Raw genomic sequence first — 22967 nt, 5'->3', positions numbered from 1 at the left:
TCTCTATGTGCATACTAACACAGGTAATCCTCTATGAACCCTTTGTATAGAAGATGTATTATTACAACATCTAAATACAGATACTTTTTTATTCTTACACTTCCGGCATGAACACCTAATACTACCTCTAGTAAAATTTCTAGGAATAGATGTTGTGAAATTAATAAAACCCTAAACCCCATTACAATAATTCATCCTCGCAATCCTTGGGGTTAATTTTAACACATCCATGAATGATCATTCATGACTTGTATCGAACCTTTATAAATTATGATGATAACATATATTAATTAACTATGTTAAGTAAATAAATTTGCAAAAATATTGGTTTACCTCAACATTATCCAACAAATTAATTAACACTTCTCATAAATATTCATTATCAATTATCAAAATCCATACAAATTTATACATATAAATTTATGGAAATTACAACTCTGTAATATCATTGATAAAAATTAAAATGGACTTGTTAAACAAGTTATTAATCATTTATCATAGCACATCTAATTTGGTAATTCAACAAAGTTTCAATAATTTATATACAAATATAATTTTACAAAATCCAAAACAAATTGTAACAAGTACAAAATTATACATTCATACTACAAGTTTGTTTAAAAAATAACAATAAAACATATACATACTCTAACAAAATATATATACTAAAAAAACAATAAAAAAACAATAAAATTAACATTTAAATGTTAAAATTAAAAAGATAGATTTACTTACAACAAATAATAAAATCCACAATAAATCAAAATATAGATGTTGTGATCATAAAAGTTAAAGAAAGATGACTTGTGTTAAGAAGAATGAGATATTTTTAGGGGGGTTGTTTGCAGTTTAGAAGGGGAGAGCTGGGATGAGAAAGAAGAAAGAGAAATAAGGGAGGAAAGGATTAGCAAAATGATAATATATTAACTTTTACTGATAGAATCATCGACATAATACTTTCGTTGGTGATTCTATTAGTAATGTTGACACTGAATTGGTGATGTCACTATAGATCCTAGTTTGCATCCCTCAATAATTACATCAATAAAATTATCCGCAAAAACTTCCATGTTAGTAAACCAATTCTTATTAAAAAAAAAATCTATATATTTCATCCATAATACCGTCGGTATAGCAACAACATTAGTTGGAAAACTGGTTAAAGGCAATTCAAAACGTGTGAAAGACAGCTCCCTGCTTTGCTTTGTTACATTGTATGTGCTTATTTTTTTTTTAGATTAATGTGGGTGTCCGGGCCAGCTTGCGCGCACCACGACTAATCCCACGGGCCCTGAAGTTAACGACCATGTAAGCCTCCAGTGGCTATCATATGAGCAACTAAAGACTCGAACCTGAGATCATAGAGGGAGCAAACCTCTTAATCCCAAGTCCTTACCACTTGACCACCACCTAAATGGTTCCTTGTATGCGCTTATTGCTTCAGCACAAGATGGGCAATAGTCATCATCAGATATCTATATATGGATGCAAGAGAATAGTAACAGAGCATCCTGAACTTTCAATTGGAAGAATTTAAGGTGTGCCAGGGGAGTCTTGGGCAAATCACTAATAGTTGTCAAAATGAAGCCTCGAAAGAAAACATAGAAAAACATTATGTATACCAAAAGAAATTATTAGGGCATGAACATGCTTGATTTCCATAGAAAATGCTTGGGATTTTTTAATCGTTTCTGGTTGAAACGAAAGAAAAAACACTAGTTAGCAATACCACTAGCTTGATTGCCATAGAAAACGAGGAACATGTCAATACATGTGGTGTGGGATCGTGGAATTATTGAAGATACCAAAGTTTCCACACCCAGCTTGACTTCACTTCTTTAATCTTTCTTCGCTGTGCGGTCTCTTTAATGGCTACTGTTTTCTTTTGTTGTTGATAGAGGAGGGTTCAGTGAAATAAATAATTCATGGGTACGGTGGAATTAATAAAAGAAAAGATATTTGTCTCCAAAAACAAATTTGTGGGGGTCCTCTCACAGTTGTATAGCTGGGTTTCATGTGCTGTGTGAGATAGTTAAATTATTGAAGATACCACAGGTCCCATCATGCACGATAGCAAAGTTTTAAAGAAGTTTGGAACGCAGTGATAATCCAAAAACCTTTTTTTTTTTCGGACTAAAATTATATACTTATCCTTTTACTTTTCAAAATTTAAGAATGACTTGGAAGGCATTTTTATGTTTGTCTCATCGCTTTTTTTTTTTAATAATGATATGTACATCGATGCTTTTTCATAATCTGTCCTGTAAAAATATTAATAAATTAATAAAATATAATGACGTATGCCATGTATACATCAGCATTTCCAAGTCCTTCATGCTTTTATTACGAAGTTGCGTGAGGAAAATTTTGATGGAAAAAAAAAAACTCAATCGTTATAACATAAGGTTGTGGCATAACTTTTAAGGTGGTCTGTTGGGCAAGTTAGGCGGTGATGAGTTTTTTTTTTCTTATTTTTTTTTTTAGATTTTGATATTTGTGTCAACCTTTAAATCCTTTAATTTGTATTTATTTTGAATTTGGTTTTTATTTTTTTATTTTTTATTTATTTTGATTTTAATACTTTGTAAAGTTTTTTTTTTTGTTAATTTCATCTTTTTACATTTAATTTAATTTATTTTTTATATCTAATTTGATCATTATTTTTTTTATTGTTACTTTTTATCCTTTTCATTTATTTATTTTTATTTTGTGCTTTTAATTCAATTCTTTTTCAAATTCTAGTCCCTTTTTTTTCATTGCTCCTTTTCTTCGTTTATTTTGTAATCCCTGATTAGTTTCTTTCAATTATTTATAATGCAAGATTTAGTCTTCATTGTTTTATTTTTTATAATTAAAAATTTTGCTTTATATTTTTTTGTGTTTATCTTTTATAAGGTAGTCTTAATCTCATGATTAATGCTATCAATTTCAGTTATTTTTCTTATTTGAGTTCAGTCTTTTTTTAATCAATTTTAGAAATTGTTTTCTTTTTATTTTCGTTATTTAACATTGATCTATTAAGTTTGAGCTTTGTCTTTGGTTCTGCTTTTCTTTTTTGTAGCATTATCCCTATCATAACCCTTTTTTTTTTATTATTGCTTAAATTTATTTTTTCATTCTTTTCTTTTTTTTCCTATCCATGTTTAAGTATTTTTCAGTAAAAATAAGTTGAAATTTTTTTAAAAAAAATTATAAAAGAATTAAGAAAAAGGTATAAAAAATTTAAAATTATATCGAAAAAAGGAACACGTAAAACTATATCGTGGATAGATAATTTTAACCACTAGAAGGACATGTTGCATGCTACAACTGAAGTGTAAGGATGCCTTCTATATATTGACACATATAATGTACATGCCAGTAACTTTTTATGCTAAATTACAAGTGCATATTTTTTTTTATGGAGAAAAAAATGATAACAAACTATTACTACTACTCTTATAACTATTATTATGAATATTAATAGTATTACCATTAACGTTATTATTATTAGTACTACTATTATTATTATTTTTATTATCATAACTATTATTACTATTATCACTATTAATACTACTATTATTACTACTATTATTATTATTATTATTACCAACATTATTATTGTTATTATTATTATTGTAGTAATTGTTTGAAAAATAAAAGGAAGGGAGAAGTAGGAAAACTGTTTAAAGATAATTGAAAATGTCCAAAAGACAGCCCTTGAATCTTGCTTTGCTTTGTTACCTTATATGCTGTTATTGCTTCAACACAAGATGGGCAATATTCATCGTCAGATATGTATATGTCTCTATATGTATATATATGGATGCAAGAGAATAGTAACAGAGTATCCATTTAATGTTTCTTTTAATACCTTTATTTTGAATCTTGCAATTCCTTTATTTTGTATCTTGTAATTGGTCCATTTAAAACATGTAATAGATATGTATTGATGTTTCATATCAATTATGATTACAAAAAAAATTCTAATTAGTCTTTAGAGTTATAAGATAATGGACTTGTGATGCTAAAAAAAATGTATTAACATTTTAAAGTATCATACCAATAGTAAATTCCATTGCTACTTGTTTTTTTGTCCTCAATAGTCTATTGTGCTCAATTTACCCATAGGGTATCTACATGGATCTACTATAATGAGTTAAATCTATGATAGGTTTTACTCTTATCTATTCTTATGTTCTGATTATTTTTGCTACTTCTAATTTGTTTGGGTAATTGATATTTCTTTTACTATTTACTTTATATCACGACATGTAATTATTAATAGTTTATAAAATCATGTTTATGAATAATTGGATGGGTCTATGTTAGGTTTATTAAACTCAATTCAAATCCTAGGATGGGATGTTGCTAAACTATTTGTTTATGCAATAGTAGTTTATGGATAATGCCTTATTAAAATTTATTTATTCTATAGTATTAGGGTTTACTTGTAGCTTTTATTGAATAAGAGTTTTGTACCTTGATCCTAAAATATCCAAGCATTAACTATTTTGGGTTAATCTACTTAGTGGTGAGATTTAGTGGCACAAATACTTTAGATAATATTGGACTTATATATTTTTAAGGTTTATTTTTTAATTTAAAATCAAAAGAAACAACTAATACTTTTAATATACAATGTAAAGATCCATATTGAGTCTATTTACTCTGAATACCAAGAGGTAAGAACAAAACACATTTTGACCTAATTTTAAAACAACAAGGATGAGTTATAAAGGCTTGGACCATAATACTAAACATGACTTAACATAAATATAATATCTTGAGGTCAATAAAAAAATTTTAAGATTTAGAGCTTGATTTAGATTTTTTTTTATTTTAAATTAATTTTTTGATATTGACTACGGTATATTTGAATGACCCAACATATTAATTCATAACTTAGTTATGTATTACTCATGTAAATTGTATTTTAATGCTAAAAAATTAATTATTTATGATTGTGCACATTGTAGCTTTTTTTAAAAAAAAAAAGATGATGGCAAAATAAACTGTCACAGGGTGTTTATATGAAAGGAGTCGATGATTCACATCTACGACTTGCATGTTGTAGAATATATATGCAATAATGGAGGTTTAGAAGGCATTTGTGACTCAGGGACACACATGTCAATTACAACACTCTCACTTACCAATAACTCTATCCTGGCCTCTATCCTGGCTGGATTGAGTTTGCCATGTTCCTTGGAAAAATGCAACTCGGCTTCTCATGACTTTGATAAGCGAACCGTGCTTTGTGTGGGTGTGAGATGGTGGAATTATTGAAGATACAACTTCAATTCTTTAATATTGTTTTCGTTGTGTGGGTGCTTTGTGTCGTCTCTTTATAAGCTACTTTTTTTCGTTGTGTCGAGGATAAATAAAAGACAAGTTCTTGTCTCCAAAAGCAAATTTGTGGGACGGATTCCTGTGGTTCCTCTACGCCTAGGACACCAGAATATCTAAAAAGGCATGAGACGAAGAAAGGCATGAGAGAAAAGCATATTGCACATATTGGCTAGTGATTGTGAGGCCCCTGTGCTTGACGGGGCATAGTTGTAGATGAGCTTTGAGTGGTGGCAGCATCTTGAAAAAGAAAAGGGTGTGTATGGCTGGTGGCAAGCACGAGCAAAGGGAGACATCAGGTGGTAAAGTTTAGAGTTAACTTGGTGATACGAGAATAAAAATCAATTGTATGTGATACTCCTTCGGTGTCGATTGCAACTGTAGACGGTGTTTGGGTAAAAGTTTATTTTTAAAAAAATTAATTTTTAATTATGTTTTAAAATTATTTTACTGTTTTAGTATCAAATATAATTCATTATAAATAAATAAATATTATATTAACATATTTTAAAAAAATTTAAAAATAACCATTCTATAATAAAATACACAACCTTTCAGAACAAAATACAAGAATCGTGTGTCATATGTTGTGTGAGATTATTAAATTATTGAAGATACCAAGGGTCCTATTATGTACAACAGCACATAAATTGCAATACCAAAAATTCCATTATGCAGAAGTGCACCTCAATAAATCCTACAAGACACCTCAATAAATCCTACAAGATTTAAAGTTAACGACGATGTAAATCTTTATTAGTCCAAACATTTTTAAAACTCGAAATAACTTTTTACTTATACTGCTTTTGTGTAAATCATGTAGTTAATAATGCCTTTCTAGTAAAATGATTGAGCACTATTATAAGTGATTAACTCTAAATAAATATATAGATGAGTAGATTGTAATTGTTTGGTGTTTGGATAAAAGTTTATTTTAAAAAAATTAGTTTTTAATTATGTTTTTAAATTATTTTACTATTTTAGCGTCAAAAATAATTTATTATAAATAAATAAATATTATTTTAATATATTAAAAAATCAATTAAAAAAATAATCACTCTACAATGATATGTTTCATCCTTCATGACTTGGATATGAAAATCATGTTTGATGTGTTGTGTGGGATTGTTAAATTATTGAAGATATCAAAGGTCCCCATCATGTGCAGCATCAAATAAATTGAAGATATTAAAGGTTTTATCATGTACAAACAGTACCTCTATTAATTTTATAAAATATAAAGTTAATAATTATTGAAATTAATAATAAAAAAAACCATTCTACAATGATAATGTTTGAGTCTTCATGACTTGGATATGAGAATCATGTTTCATGTGTTGTGTGGGATTGTTAAATTATTGAAGATACCGAAGGTCCCCATCACGTGTAACATCACATAAATCGGAAATGTTAAAGTCAGATCATGTACAATAATATCTTGATTAATTTTATAAAATATAAAGTTAATAATTATATAAATTTTTAATAATTCTAAAATTTATAAAACTTGAAGTAATAACCTTTAAAAAACTTGTTATTTTAATTTTATACCACTTTTGTGCAAAATCATGTAGTTAATAACACTTTTATAGTAAAATAATTTAGCAGTATCACAAGTGATTAACGCTAAATAGATATGTAGACATGACTGAGGGATGAAATGAGATGCTTTATTGTGTTTATTTTGATTTGAAAAAAATATTAAATTTATATTTTTTAATAATTTTTATTTATTAATGTTAATTTTTTTTTTAAGAAATCATTCTCATGTACTAAAATTATTTTTAACAAGCAGCTTGTATCTTAATATCAAACACCCAACCCTGATTTTCGGCACTTGAGAATACAATCCCTTTAACAGTAACAACATATTAATTTTATACAATGAAAGTTAATTGAAAATTGGAGCCCCTAAGCAACTAAATATTAATTTTATACAATAAAATCTAATGCATGTGTGGGTTATTGACCTATGGTCATGGTTTCAAAAGATGAGTTAAGTCTCCTTTAGACATAGGTAAAAGATTGGATCCTTTTCATGCGAGTTGACCCACGAGTAAGCTGGTAAAAAGTAAAACAATAATATAACACTTCTTATTCTGTTGTTTCAATTCCTTCTTTTCTACTAACAAATAATGAATAATTGTTATATAATCTCACTTTCGATTATTTTATTTTATGTAAGTTCAAAATTTAAAGCTGCTAATCCGCACATTGTTTTTATTTTTTGACAAATAGTTGTTTTTCCTTTTCTTTTTGTTTCTTTTTGTTATGATTTAAAAAAATTATTTTTATCTATTTTATTTTTTAATATTGAAATGGTTAAAAATTTAATTTTATAATTTTTTTCTTTTTATTTTGTCATTCTATGATAGTATAGTTTACGGGTTTGTCAAGGAAGCGCATCTTATCCCAATTTATGGATTTGCTGGGTTTTTTTAAATTAAACTTGATTTTTTTAGTATATTGTTTTATATTTTTAAGAAAATAGTTTTATAGAAAAATCATATTATTAAACTTTATGAAGTAACAAAAATTAAAGGATGTGGGGGAAACCATTGTTCATCCAACACTCATTATACTGAATCCCCAGTGTTTTGCTTTCTTTTTACTTTTTTTATTAATTTTTTCTTTGATTTTTTTTCAAATATATTTTTGTTGATTTTGTCTTTTCAAATAAGATGGGATTTAGCCCCTCTTGGAAATTAATTATTGATGCTCTAGTGGACCTCTAATTTTTGCATTGGCCGAAACTTACAAGACTAGTCTATTTAATAAAGAAACTAGTCTATTTAATATTTCTTTAAATACCTTTATTGTGGACCTTGTAATTGACCTATTTAGAACATGCAGTAGATACTTATTAGTATTCATGAGCTGATCCACATCAATTATGATTACAAGAAAACCCTAATTAGTCTTCAAAATAAGTTGTTATGTTAAAGAAAATATATTATCACCCTAAAGTATCATCTCTATAGCAAATTTCATTGCTACTTGTCTTTATCCTTAATAGTTTATTGTGCCCAATCTATTGATGGTATATCCACATGGATCTATTGTAAGGAGTTAAACCTATTGTAGGTTTTATTTTTATCCGTTCTAAAATTTTAGTTATTATTGTTACTTCCAATTTGTTTGGGGAATTGATATTTATATCTATATTTACTCTAGATAACTCGTGATTATTAATAGTTTATAAAGTTATGCTAGTGAATAAATAGACGGTCTATGATAGGTTCATTAAACCCGGTTCAAATTCTAGGATGAAATGTTGCTAAACAATTTGTTTATGCAATAATGGTTTATGGATAATACCCCGTTTAAATTTATTTATCCTATAGTATCAGGGTTTATTCATAATTTTTATGGAATAAGGGTTTTGTACCCTAACTCTAAAATGTTCAAGCATTAATTATTGTGGGTTGATCTATTTAGAGAGTGTTTGGGTGAGAGGTTTTCTTTTTTAGACACAACACCTCCTAAAAGTAAAGAATCGTGCTTTTAAATGAAAAAAAGTCACCACATCTCCCACCATATTGGACTTAGATATTTTTTAGATTTTTTTTATTTAAAATCAAAAGAAACAACTAATACTTTTAATATAAAATATAATGATCCATGATGAGTGCATTTACCTTAAATATGAAGAGTGAATAATAAAACATATTTTGACATAATTTTAAAACAACAAGGATGAGTTGTAAAGAAAACATATTTTGACATAATTTTAAAACAACAAGGAAGGCTTGGAACAAAATATTAAACTTGGCTTAACATAAATATAATATCCTGTAGATCAATTCAAAATCCTTACGACTTGCATTTGGTTGATTGTATCTGCAATAATGGAGGTTCAGAAGGCAATCGTCACTCACATGACGCACATGCCAATTATAATAGTCTCAGTTATACTTAGATTTCTAAATATTGTTTTCCTTGTGTTATTTTACGAAATAATTATTTAAGAGTACTAACTAACCAAAAACTCTATCCTGGCTAGATTCAGTTTGTCATGTTCCTTGGAAAAATGCAAAGGAACCGTGTTTCCTTTGGTGTGGGATCGTGGAATTATTGAAGATACCAAAGTTTCCACACCCAGCTTGACTTCACTTCTTTAATCTTTCTTCGCTGTGTGGTCTCTTTAATAGCTACTGTTTTCTTTTGTTGTTGGTGGAGAAGGGTTGAGGAGAGACAAATAATTAATGGGTACGGTGGAATTAATAAAAGAAAAGATCTTTGTCTCCAAAAACAAATTGGTGGGGGCCTCTCATAGTAGTAGCTGGGTTTGCATGGGCTTTGAGTGGCGGCTTCAGCTTGAAAAGAAAAGGGGCGCATGGCTGGTGGCTAGCACGAGGAAAGGGAGACATGAGGTTGTAAGGGTTAGAGTTAATATGGTAGTACGAGAATAAAAATGAATTGCATGTGATACTTCTTCGGTGTCGAGATACGACGTTTGGATAAAATTTAAATTTATTTTATTTAAAATTAAATCTTTATTATATTTTTAGATTATTTTAATTTGTTGGTAGGAAATATATTTATTACAATTAAAACAATATCTTCATATATTTTGAAGTACGAAAACAATTCAAAAAATAACTGATTATACACTACCATTCGCGGCCCTTAATGACTCTGATACGGGAATGGTGTTTGATGTGTTGTGTGAGAGAGTAATCACTGAAGATACCAAAGGACCCATGAACACCTGCAAACTTTTAAATAAGTTTGGAACATGAGAGCTTTGTGATCAGATGCAGACCAAAGTACCTTTGGAGTGTTAAAATTGTTGATCTAAGCTACCTCTTCCGTTATCCTCTGAAATCTTCTTCCTCTTACATATTACTTCTTCCTCTTATTCCGTTATCCTCTGAAATCTTCTTCCTCTTACATATTACACGCAGAAATAAATATGGAGGAGATTCGCCGGGCTGCTGGAGCTTCTTGCAAACATCTGCCCGAAAATAACACGGAACTGGCCAGAAAGACTTCCGATGCCAAGGATAACAACGGAGACGGGAAAATTAGCGTACGTGAATGCGTAGACTATCTGAATGAAAAAAAAAGCCACAGATTTCACTCATTAGAGCATCTTCAGCGCATATTTTAAAACTTGTTGGATAGAACACATGTGTCGCAACAGAAGTCAGATTCGTGCAAGTTTAAAAACAGACTTGGAAATAGTCGCCTTAGGTAAGAAAATAATGGATGTCCTCGTCTACAATGCCACCACCATATAAGATGTATATTATGTGCCCTACTAATGTTGATGTCGTCCATGTATATTATCCAGCCGCCCAGGTTTGTTTTCTCTGTTTTTTCATTTGCTAGTTAGTCATGGGTGGGAGCCATAGAGATGCTGTAGGGGAACAATCCTCTTCTTTCCCTGCCTGTAGCACGTCCAGGGAAAGAAAAAAGATATACAGTGCAGCTTTTTTTTTTAATAAATAGTGAATAAAACGGTGTTGTTTTAAATAAAACTTCTCATTTTATTTATTAAAAAAAAGTGTTAAAAGGTTTTTAATTTCAAATTAATTTTTATTTTTTAATTTGTTCAATCAAGTTCTCAATTGAGATTTTGATTTTAAGAATCAATTCAATTGCATCCCTATCAAATTTAAATGCCAACCTTGAAGTGACCACCTTTTTTATTTTGATCAATGGTGTTGAATTTGTACATTTTAATCCTTAATTGATCAATAAAATTCTAAATTCTTTAATTTAGCTCTTGTTTCGGTTAATTCCACCCCTATATTCACACGTCTTTTTTAATTAGTCCTTACTTTTTGATTTCTTCAATTAAATCTCTAATGGCCCATTAAAATTTAATATTTATCCAAGTAAACCCTTGAATTGACTAATTAAAATTTAATATTTATGCAAGTAAACCCTTAAATTGACTAAAATAACTCCTAAAAATTATAATTCACCCCCAAGCTGTAATTTCTTTCAATTCAAGTCTAAATTGACTTAAAATTATTTTTTCTTACTATCAAACCCTTCATAAATTTAATTAAACATTCGATAAAATCTAATTGAGTCCTTAAACATTTGATTTTGTACTTTTCATCTTTAATTTAAATTTTCTTTGTCAATAAGACTTTCATCAATCTATAAAATTTTAATTTTTATATTTTCAAAATTTCTAAACCAATCCTTAGCTATTTTTTAGGCACCTCAGTGTGCTTTTCTCATTGGTATATATTTTTTAGTTCATATCTTCTAATATTTCCTTTTTTTATCTTCTTCTTTTCTATAGGATCCAAAAATAAATAACAATACTAACCTATGACTATTATTAGTTAATTAAGCGTGAATAATTTAACGGGCTTATGTTAGGTTCATTGAACCTAGTCCAAATCCTAGATGAATATGTCGCTATACAATTTGTTTATGCAATGGTGGTCTATGAATAATGCCTTGTTAAAGTTCATTTATCCTTTCATACTAGGATTCGCTTGTAAGTTTTGTTGAATAAAGTTTTTATACCTTGATTCGAAAATGTCCAAGCATTAACTATTATGGGTTAATCTATTTACTGATGGGATCTAGTGGTACAAATACTTTAAACAATATTGAACTTGAATATTTTTAAGACTTATTTTTTTATTTAAAATCAAAAGAAACACTAATACTTTTAATATACAATGTAATGATGCATGTTAAGTCTATTGATTCTAAATAGCAAGAGTGAATAGCAAAACACATTTTGAAATAGCAAGAGTGAATAGCAAAACACATTTTGAAATGGTTTTAAAACAACAAGGATGAGCTGTAAAGCTTGGAACAAAATACCAAACATGGCTAAACATAAATATAATATATTAAAGGTCAATTCAAAACCTCAAGATCTGGACCTTAATTTAGATTTTATTTATTTTAAGTTAATTTATGATATTGACTTAGTTATATTTGGATGACTAACATATTGATTTATAGCTTAGTTATATGCTCCTTTTGTAAATTATATTTTGACTTGTAATTGTGTGAATTGCAATTTTTTTGAAAAAGAGAGTTGATGACATAGTAAACTATCCCAGTTTACCTCATTCAGAGAAGTTGAAAATACATTATACTACACGGGAGTCATGGATTGTATTTGCAATAATAGAGGTTCAGATGGCATTCGTCTGATGCACAAGACAGCTATAATACTCTCAACTATAGTAGTAGCTGGGTGTGCATGGACTCTGATACGGGAGTCGTGTTTCATGTGTTGTGTGAGAAAGTTAAATTATTGAAGATACCAAAGTTTCCACACCCAGCTTGACTTCACTTCTTTAATATTTCTCCGCCGTGTGGTCTCTTTAATAGCTACTGTTTTCTTTTGCTGTCGATTGAGAAGGGTCGAGGAGAAATAAATAATTCATGGGTACGGTGCAATAAAAGAAAAGATCTTGTCTCCAAAAACAAATTTGTGGGGCCTTTCATAGTAGTAGCTGGGTTTGCATGGGCTTTGAGTGGCGGCTTCAGCTTGAAAAGAAAAAGGGCGTATGGCTGGTGGCTATTATGAGGAAAGGGAGACATAAGGTTGTAAGGGTTAGAGTTAATTTGGTAGTACGAGAATAAAAATGAATTGTATGTGATACTTCTTCGGTGTCGAGGTACGATGTTTGGATAAAATTTTAATTTATTTTATTTAAAATTAAATTTTTATTATATTTTTAGATTATTCCAATTTGTTGGTATGAAACATATTTATTACAATTAAAAAAAAAATTATCTTGATTCATTTTGAAGTACAAAAACAATTCAAAAAATAACTGATTATACACTACCATGCGCGGCCCTTAATGACTCTGATATGGGAATGGTGTTTGATGTGTTGTGTGAGAGAGTAATCATTGAAGATACCAAAGGACCCATGAACACCAGCAAAGTTTTAAATAAGTTTGGAACATGAGAGCTTTGTGATCAGATGCAGACCAAAGTCCCTTTGGAGTGTTAAAATTGTTGATCTAAGCTACCTCTTCCGTTATCCTCTGAAATCTTCTTCCTCTTAAATTTCTTCCTCTTAAAGCTACCTCTTCCGTTATCCTCTGAAATCTTCTTCCTCTTAAATATTACACGCAGAAATAAATATGGAGGAGATTCGCCGGGCTGCTAGAGCTTCTTACAAACATCTGCCCGAAAATAACACGGAACTGGCCAGAAAGACTTCCGATGCCATGGATAACAACGGAGACGGGAAATTAGCATACGTGAATACGTGGACTATCTCAATGAAAACAAAAAGCCACAGATTTCACTCATCAGAGCATCTTCAGCGCATATTTTAAAACTTGGTGGATGGAACACACGGTGACTTTTGGATAAAATACATGTGTCGCAACAGAAGTCAAGTAAGAAAATAATGGATGTCCTCGTCTAAAATGCCACAACCATATCTAGCTTTCTATGTTGCCACTAAGATGTATATTGTGTGCCCTACTAATGTTGATGTCATCCATGTATATTATCCAGCCGCCCGCAAGGCTTGTCTCCTTTGTTTTTTCATTTGCTAGTTAGTCATGGGTGTGAGTCTTTTCGATTTTTGTGTCTCTAGAAGAGAGAGAGAGAGGGAGAGATGCTGCCACTCAAAGAAAATGTATAGTTTTGAGTTTTGAGAAGAAAATGTACAATGCCACTCAAAATTTTATCGTTTAGGAGCTATCTTATTTTAAAAAAAAAAAGTTATGAAACAATATTGTTTGAAACAAAACGAGTTATTTTATTTATAAGAAAATGGTGCCAAAAGTATCTATTTCTGAATTAAACTTTATTTTTTAATTTATTTTATCAAGTCTTTAATTAAAATTTGGATTTTAAAAATTAATTCAATTGCATTCCTATTAAATTCAAATGACAACCCTGAAGTGATAGCCTTTTTCATTTTTTGTTGGTTTTGAATTTCTGTTTTTTGATCCTTAGTTTTGATCAACAAACTTTCAATTTCTTTAATTTAGTTTTTTTCAGTCAATTTCAACCCTTATATTAACATGCATTTTCTAGTTTAGTCCTTGCTTTTTGATTTCTTCAATTAAATCCCTAATTACCCATTAAACTTTAATATTTATGCAACTAAACCCTTGAATTGATCAAAATAACTCCTAAAAATTATGATTTGCCCCCAAGCTTTAATTTCTTTCAATTAAAATCTAAATTGACTTAAAAATTATTTTTTCTTACTATCAAACCCTTCATAAATTTAATTAAACCTTCAATAAAATCTAATTAAGTCCTTAAACATTTGATTTTGAACTTTTCATCCTTAAATTGAATTTTTTTTTATCAATAGAGTCTTCATCAATCAAAAACATATTATCAAATTTCAATATTTATATTTTCAAACTTTCTCAACCATCCTTTGACTATTTTCTGGGCACCTCGATGTCCTTTTCTCTCTAGTATATATTTTTTAGTTTTTTTCTTTTAATATTTATTTATTTCTATGGAATCAAAAAATAAATAACAACAATAACCTATGACTATTATTAGTTTTTTTTTTTTTTATTTACGTGGGGTGTCCAGGCCAGCTTGCGTGCACCACGACTAATCTCCACGGCCCACTGAATACCCTGCAAACCCAGTAGGCATGTAAGGCACCGCGGGGGTGACAGGCGTACATGCCAGGGCTCGAACCCAGGTGCAGTGGAAGGAGACAAGCCCCTTCCACCGCTAGGCCAAGCTCTGGACTGCACTATTATTAGTTTATAAAGCCACGTGAGTGAATAATTTGATGGGCTTATGTTAGGTTCATTGAACCTAGTCCAAATCTTAGAAGGAGATGCCACTAAACAATTTGTTTATGCAACAGTGATTTATGGATAATGACTTGTTCAAGTTCATTTATCCTATAATACCAGAATTCACTCATAAGTTTTGTTGAATAAAAGTTTTGTACTCTAATCTTAAAATATCCAAGCATTAACATTGTGGGTTAATCTATTTAGTGGTGGCTGAATCTAGTGGCACAAATACTTTAAATAATATTGAACTTAAATATTTTTAAGATTTATTTTTTATTTAAAATCAAAAGAAACACTAATACTTTTAATATACAGTATAATGATCCATGTTGAGTATTCTATTGACCTAAACACCAAGAGTGAATAGCAAAACACATTTTGAAATGATTTTAAAGCAACAAGGATGAGTTGTAAAGCTTGGAACATAATACCGAATATGGCTAAACATAAATATAATATATTGCAGGTCAATTCAAAATCCTCAAGATTTGGAGCTTAATTTAGATTTTATTTTATTTTAAATTAATTTTGGATATTAACTTAGCTACATTTGGATGACTAACATATTGATTTATAGCTTAGTTATATGCTCCTTTTGTGAATTGTATTTTGATGTTGGAAAACTAATTACTTGTAATTGTGTGTATTGCAAAAGAGAGTTGATGACATAATAAACTATCCCAGGATACCTCATTAGAGAAGTTGCAATTGACATCTGTAATTAGCAAGTCATAGATTGTATTTGCAATAATAGAGGTTCAGATGGCATATATTCGTCTGATGCACAAGACAGCTATAATACTCTCTCAACTATAGTAGTAGCTGGGTGTGCATGGACTCTGATACGGGAGTCGTGTATCATGTGTCGTGTGAGAAAGTTAAATTATATACCAAAGGTCCCATCATGTACAACAGCGAAACACAATGATAATCCACACCCAAATTCACTTCAATTCTTTAATAGTTCTTTATCGTGTGATCACTTGCCAGTACTATAAATCACTATCGAACATGAGAGCTTTGTGATCAGATGAAGACCAAAGTCCCTTTGGAGTGTTAAAATTGTGATCTAAGCTACCTCTTCCGTTATCCTCTTAAATCTTCTTCCTCTTAAATATTACACGCATAAATAGATATGGAGGAGATTCGCCGGGCTGCTGGAGCTTATTACAAGCATCTGCCCGAAAATAACAAGGAACAGGCCAGAGAGACTTTCAATGCCATGGATAAGAACAGAGACGGGAAAATTAGCGTACGTGAATACATGGACTATCTCAATGAAAAAAAAGCCACAGATTTCACTCATCAGAGCATCTTTAGCGCGCTGGACAAGGACGGCAATGGAAGCTTGGATTTTAATGAAGCAATCGTCTTGTACTACATCATGCAGAGTGGAAGGGCTATAATTTGCCAGTCTTGTAAGACGTTCTTGGCAGGTGCATACTTCAGTTGCTCTGAATGTTTCTTCAATGATTCAGTTAGCACCTATGAAATTTGTTGTGAATGTTATGGTGATAACAAGTTCACACACCACGATGGTGCCATCTTCTGCGATAACTATACTTTACTTTGTCAAAGCAGGAGCGCGACACAAGCAGCACCCATGAAGGTAATTAATTTTAGAGACTAAAACAATAAGATATTTTTACTATACATTTGCCAAAATTCACTGATAACTCATTTTTCATGGAGCATTACGTATGGAGTTTCCTTCAAGATTCTGAATTTGGATCTAGTTAGGATCTTTTGAGCTAAACGCTATGCATGACATGGCCATTGATTACTACTGAATCAAAGGTTAATCAATGATTTCTTTTCTCTTGTAGTATAGAGCTTTACAAGCTCTCTATGTTTATTATTATTATTATATTTCTTCTCTGCTTTACATTTGAATTCCCATTCTTCGTATTGATTGAAGCTCTTTAATTCTCTGGATGAAGAGATTAATTATATTTTCAGGACTGGCTTCAAAATAACTAGTGGAATCCTCATATTTTCATTAATACAAATATTCTCTCCATCTAATTAATAAATAAATACTATATTAAGCATAAAAATATGTTTGCTTATAAAAATATGAACTCAGCCTCTAATATATTTGCGTATTATCTTTTATTTCAGAAGCGAACCAACGTGCTTAACATCCTTAAAAGGGGACTGCAAGTTGCAGGCATAACTAGTAGTGATCTTGGAGGCATAATAACTGGTGACGATGTTGATGGTTCATCAAGATCTAGCTGTAGCATTATGTGAAAGAAACCAATGATGCATTTTATCACCAGTCAAATGCATCCAACCGTACAATAAATATTGCCGATGAGGTAAGAGGAAATGACTGAAAATTTACTGGAAACTCTTCAAGTGGGCTCTGATCCAGTAGAGAATAAACTCAAGTTGCTTTGTATTGCTGTGTGTCTTTTCTGTGGCAATAATTGTATTCTCATGCATTCGATCTCCATAGTCTCATGTGTACTTTTGGAGGGCATTGAGAACTTGTTTAATCTTAAGCTGCTTTTGTGTAAAATCATGTAGTTAATGAAGCTTTTCTAGTAAAATCATTGAGCACCATCACAACTGATTTCATTGCAAGCAAGACTAACTCATATACACATGGCTACTGGATGAAGCGAGACATTATTATGGTATATTTTAAAATTACATTTAACTTGAAAAAATATTAAATTTAATTTTTTATGTTTTTTAATAGTTTTTATTTTTTTTTATATTAAAAAAGATTCTAGAAAACCATTCTAATTAATATATTATAATCATTTTTCAAAATCACCTTATATCACAATATCAAACACTCTTCTTCTTTTTTTGGTACAAGAGAATACATTCTCTTTAACAGCAACAAAATATTAATTTTATACAATGAAATTTAATTGAAAATTGGAGCACCTAAGCAACTATATATTAATTTTATACAACGAAATTTAATGCTTGTGTGGGTTAATGACCATAGTTTTAAAAGATGAGTTCCTCTAGGCATAGGTAAGAGGCTGGATCCCGTCGTCCATGATTCATGAATTAAGTGATCGAGTGGACCCACGAGTGAACCGATCAAAAGTAAAACAATGATGAGTTCCACTGGGCATAGCACCCCTATTTTTTTATTATGTCGTTTGAATTCCTACTAACAAATAATGAATAATAGTTATATGATCTCACCGTAAAACAATTGTTTTATGTAAATTCAAAGTTTAAAGCTGCTGCTAATTCTACCATCTTAAATGCCATGCTAATCTTGGACTAAAAGTGCTCGACTATCAGTTGGGTGTGGAAACGAAAATCCTTAAAAGTTTGTGTATTGCTACGTTGGTAAACCTCATCTATTTGCAGATTCTTGATATACTAGAATGGTTTTATTCTAAGGGTTTTCATCGAATAACATTAACATAAGCTGCACATTAAAAATCTTAATATATAATTGATCAAAACAACATGAAACAAGAAGTATAACAACACAATCAACAGAACCTGGACAGAGATCAACTATTGTCTTGTAGAAAAAAAAATATATAAAAGAAGAAGCTTTAATTCAATATCAAAAAATTGACAAATAACAATCGAATTACTGACAAAAAAATATTATGTTAGTAATGTGGTAAATAGGGAAAAGTTAGAGGTGGAAGCAGCTTATGATACCAAAGATAATAGCATTATAGAGCAGAAGCAATTCACTCACATAAATAATGGTCTATGCTCGTCTTTTTAAGGTACAAAATCATAAAGATAAAAATGTAAATAACCTATCACTTTAAATATATATATTTTGCTCACCACTTTCAAAATATAAAGTTATGAGTTTAAACTTTATAACTCGCAAGGAGATATAAAACTAAATAAGGTGTCAAAAAAATTAAGTTAAAGACTTTTACAAAGATGTTTAGTCCACAATAGAAATGGTCATTATACTCTTAAAACAATCCTCCAAGTCTAGAGAAAAACAAAAATGGTATAATTGAGATTAAAATAAATAACTTTGACTTGAATATAGACAAATAATAACTAACACCTATTTTTTACTTGATGAAAATACAAACAAATACATAAAATACTTAAAAACTAAAGCAATCACTATTACATCACAAAACAATAATTATTCCTAACGCCATCATACTAAACTTTTCTATCATATTACATGAATGACCAAATAATAAATAACATGCATCCATATGAATTATATTACACCACTGCTTGTTTTCCAAAGAAAAAACATCTATATGTTACTTTACTTTATGTTCATGTTTCTTTTCCTACCATCTTAATTTGTAGGGATAAGGGTATGCTTCCATCTTAAGGTTGAGCCTGCTTATCATATCAATAGATGCAACATTAGTAGAAGCACCGGTTTATAAATAAATATAAACAAAGAGGTCTAGTTTATTTTATAAAGATTAATAATATTATTTAGATTAAATAAAATTACTAGAAATTTTTTTCTAAATTTCTTTATAGTTTGGTTTGTAACCTTAAAGCTAGAAAACCATCTCCATGATGATGATCAACGGATACAAGGTGTGTTAAGTGGAAATTTTTCTCTAGTATTATCTTTGTTATATGTTGTGTCAAGTGGTATTAGAACTGGTCAACATCTAGATCAATGGCAAATCATGAAAAGAATTGTGGAGTAGTTGGCCACAACAATCTCTATGATTATGATCAAGGGATGCAGGCTATTTGAGATCAACTAACTCATTATTCATTAATGATAGTGTTGTTACTCATTTTTTTAGCCATCTCCTGCTCTCTTTATCCTTCCCCACTGCTACCGAAATTGTCAGGATTCTTAGGCTAATTAGGATTTTTTATAATGATAAATTCATTCCTCTTTTACATGGGCTGTAAGGTTGAAATAAATTCTTTGAAAGTGGCACTAGAAAAACCTAGTTCTACTGCTGCCGCAATTTTATTTTATTTTATTTATTTTTTATTTATTTTTTTGTTTTGTTCCAACTTAGACCCTGATTCTGACTTGGGTTCGTGCAATATCTGACCATCCCAACTATATTCTATCACTCATGACATGTTGAAGAATGGACTTACACCTTGATTGGGTCCTAGGGCTCATTGTTCTTATGGCAGACTCTCAGTCGAGGATGCTTGGCATTGTCAGTTTCCTGAATTTAGATCAGGAGACCCCTTTTTGACCAACCAGATTATGGCCTGATTCTGTCAAAGTTGTAATCCTACATGCATAGATGAATTTTGACTTTCAAATCGATGGATTTCGATATTAGAAGCTCAAGCTCTGCACGTTTAAATATCTGACGTGAAAAATAGAGAATTCTGCCGTGAGTAGGATTCTGACCCAAGTTTTGCACCGAAAAAATTCTATTGCCATCACGATTTTTCTGGTTCATTCTTAGGGTACTCCCAGTCATATCAGGATGCTCGACATTTGTCATTTTTTTTGAATCAGATCAGGAGACCCTTTTTGACCGACGAGATCGCGGCCCAATTCTGTCCTATAAAATGATTATATCTCGCCTTAAATCCCTGTCAAAATTGTAATCCTACACGCATAGATGAATTTTGGTTTTTGAATTTCTCGATTTTGATATCAGAAGCTCAAGCTCTGCACGTTTGAATCTCTGATGTGAAAATAGAGGATTCTGTCACAAGCAGGATTTTGACCCAAGTTTGCGGGACTGATTCGGAGGATTTTTTCGGGACCCAGGACTGAATCGAAAAGTGTTAAAATGAGGGATTTAATTGAAGAAGGATATGGAAAGCTGGAGAGGGGGCGTGGATCATCATAAATGAAAGGATTTTTACCACACCGATTAAGGAAAATAAGACTTTGCAGCTGCACCCTGCATCTGATTGCTTTCCCTTTTCTCTGCTGTTTTTCCTTTCTCATCGCCTCTGATTATTGGAGCTAAAGACCACGTTTTTGTTGCCTCATTTCAAAGGGAGCAGCTGGCCCTATGGAAGGAAAGAAAAGAGCCACACCATCCTCCAAAACTGGAAAGAAATCAGACGTAAAACACCACCACAAAATCAGAATATTGCAGTTTCCTTTTGCGTTTTTTTTTACTGCAAATCAGTAGGGATTTGCGTCCTAGGATTAATGCATTGAATCCTTCCTAAATAGATATAGGTTAGACTATATATAAGCCCCTCTAATGACCTAGGGCGGAGAGGAGAAGGAGAGATCAAAAAGCGGCAGAAAAAAAAATAAGAAAAGAGTGCAGAAGGGAGAGGAACGAAAGCAAAAAAAGAGCAGAAAAGAACGAAAGAAGGGAGCAGAAAATAAAAGAAAAAAACCAAGAGGGGTCGACCATAAGGGAAAAGAAAAAAAAAGACAAGACGGAGAAGGGGATTTGCTTTAAAGTTTGACAGCAACACTTGTTTAGTTGTACCTCATCTTCTGCAGAAAAGGAAACGGTGAAACCTGCAGGTAAGTCTTAATTTTCTCCTCCTTTGCTGCCTTCCTTATTCGTTCTTTGTTTTGCACATTTATTTTCAAGGTTAGACTGTACAATGAATGCTTCCCTTGTCTTATGGTCTGCCGTGGTTTTGAGTTGCGGATGGATGGCTGTTAAGAGTTAATTATCCTCTGGTTTTTTTTTTTTGCTTCCCTTTGTTTGTTCCTGCCATTAATTATTTCCTTCCTTTCACTGTTTTGAAATTAAGGAACCGGGGAAAAGGGGCTGTTTGTTCCTGCCATTAATTATTTCTTTCCTTTTATTGTTTTGGAATTAAGGAACCGGGGAAAAGGGGTTGTTTGTTCCTGCCATTGATCATCACTGTTTTGGAGTTAATTTCCATTTATATATATATATATAAAGCATGCCATTCCAAGTTCTTCCTTTTTATGAAATTACCGTGGTATGAACTCCCGGATTGTAAAAACTTAGTCATGAGTCATGGTCACATGCACTAGGATTTTAATTTCAAAATTTCAGTTTCAAGACTTTGTTTCCCTTATTCATATGGATTTAGTTAGTTCCAGTGTACAAAATTTTAAGTTGATTTGGCTTTGAATGATTTTTATGATTTGTTTCAAGTTTCTTGTAATTCTTGTAATATAAATGATGGTTTGTTACGTTTTATTTTGGCGTTATGTCTAATTGTGATGTTGGTGTATTAAAAAAAAAATATATAAAAAAATTATTTTCTTGTGTGTTGCATACGGCCAATACCCTAACATATTTTTTTTTTTGAATTTTTTTTTATATAGAAAAAATATTGGAAGCTTTGAAAAATGTGTTTTCGCATGGATTTCTTAAACACAAATTATTTTCTTGCATTTATGGATTTTACAACATGTTTGTAAAATTCCAAAGGGTGTTGGCCAATATTCCAAAAAATATAAAAATCTTATTTTGGGGAGAATTTATCTATTATTTACCACTAATGTTTGGATGAAGAAATCCTTAAAGGATGAACATCCAAAATATTATTGGGAATAATTTGTTATTATTCACTGTTAATATTTGGATAAAGAAACCCGAAGTGGTAAATATCCAAGATAATTTTCTAGGAATAATAAATCCGCACACATCCTTGAAAGAAGCCTTGATTATAATCGAGGACATTTCAATTTTTTTTTCTCCACGGTTTACAAGTCGTGAGAGCATAAAACACTAAGACAAAAAAAAATAGATTTTTAAAGCACTCAAGATTTCTAATTTTTGTCCCTCCTCTTGGCGATTTACGAGTCGCAAACTTTTGAAATACCAAGGAAAAAATGAGCTTGTACAGCACATCGAATCTCCTTTGGATTTCTTTCTTAATAAATTTAGTTAGAATCAAAATCGAGAAAAAAACTGATGGGATTAGAAAACGCCAACACCATAGCAATTATAAAACAAACCAAATACCAAGCAGCTTACCTTAGGTAGGGCGTACTAGGGGTGCTAACACCTTCCCTTTACGCAACCAGTCCCTTGCCTTAGA

At 30.7% G+C, this 22967-nt stretch overlaps 1 protein-coding gene across 3 annotated transcripts; it reads left to right on the top strand.

Annotated features, from left to right (window-relative positions):
- The first annotated feature begins 13228 nt into the window (after positions 1-13228).
- LOC105116247 (uncharacterized) lies at positions 13229-17633 on the top strand. Of its 3 annotated transcripts, XM_011013494.1 has the most exons (3): positions 13229-13298; positions 16151-16668; positions 17181-17633. In XM_011013494.1, the coding sequence occupies exons 2-3, from the start codon at positions 16195-16197 to the stop codon at positions 17310-17312; spliced, it is 606 nt and encodes a 201-aa protein (XP_011011796.1). In that variant the 5' UTR covers positions 13229-13298; positions 16151-16194; the 3' UTR covers positions 17313-17633. The 3 variants fall into 3 exon arrangements, with proteins under 3 accessions (XP_011011796.1, XP_011011797.1, XP_011011795.1); XM_011013495.1 differs by lacking the exon at positions 13229-13298 and having other exon boundaries at positions 15986-16663; positions 17176-17633; XM_011013493.1 differs by lacking the exon at positions 13229-13298 and having other exon boundaries at positions 15987-16668.
- Positions 17634-22967: the final 5334 nt, after the last annotated feature.

This window comes from Populus euphratica, unplaced genomic scaffold (genome assembly GCF_000495115.2).
Source record: "Populus euphratica unplaced genomic scaffold, PopEup_1.0 scaffold878.1, whole genome shotgun sequence".
NCBI lineage: Eukaryota > Viridiplantae > Streptophyta > Magnoliopsida > Malpighiales > Salicaceae > Populus > Populus euphratica.
The sequence above is the reverse complement of the archived record's forward strand: the minus strand, read 5'-3'. Positions and strand labels throughout refer to the sequence as shown.

What these genes read in the sequence shown, in the direction of transcription:
- LOC105116247 (XM_011013494.1), top strand. Translation starts at nt 16,195, where the DNA reads ATGGAGGAGATTCGCCGGGCTGCTGGAGCTTATTACAAGCATCTGCCC. An exon ending in CACAAGCAGCACCCATGAAG is followed by an intron (nt 16,669 to 17,180) that starts GTAATTAATTTT and finishes CTTTTATTTCAG; the next exon opens with AAGCGAACCAACGTGCTTAA.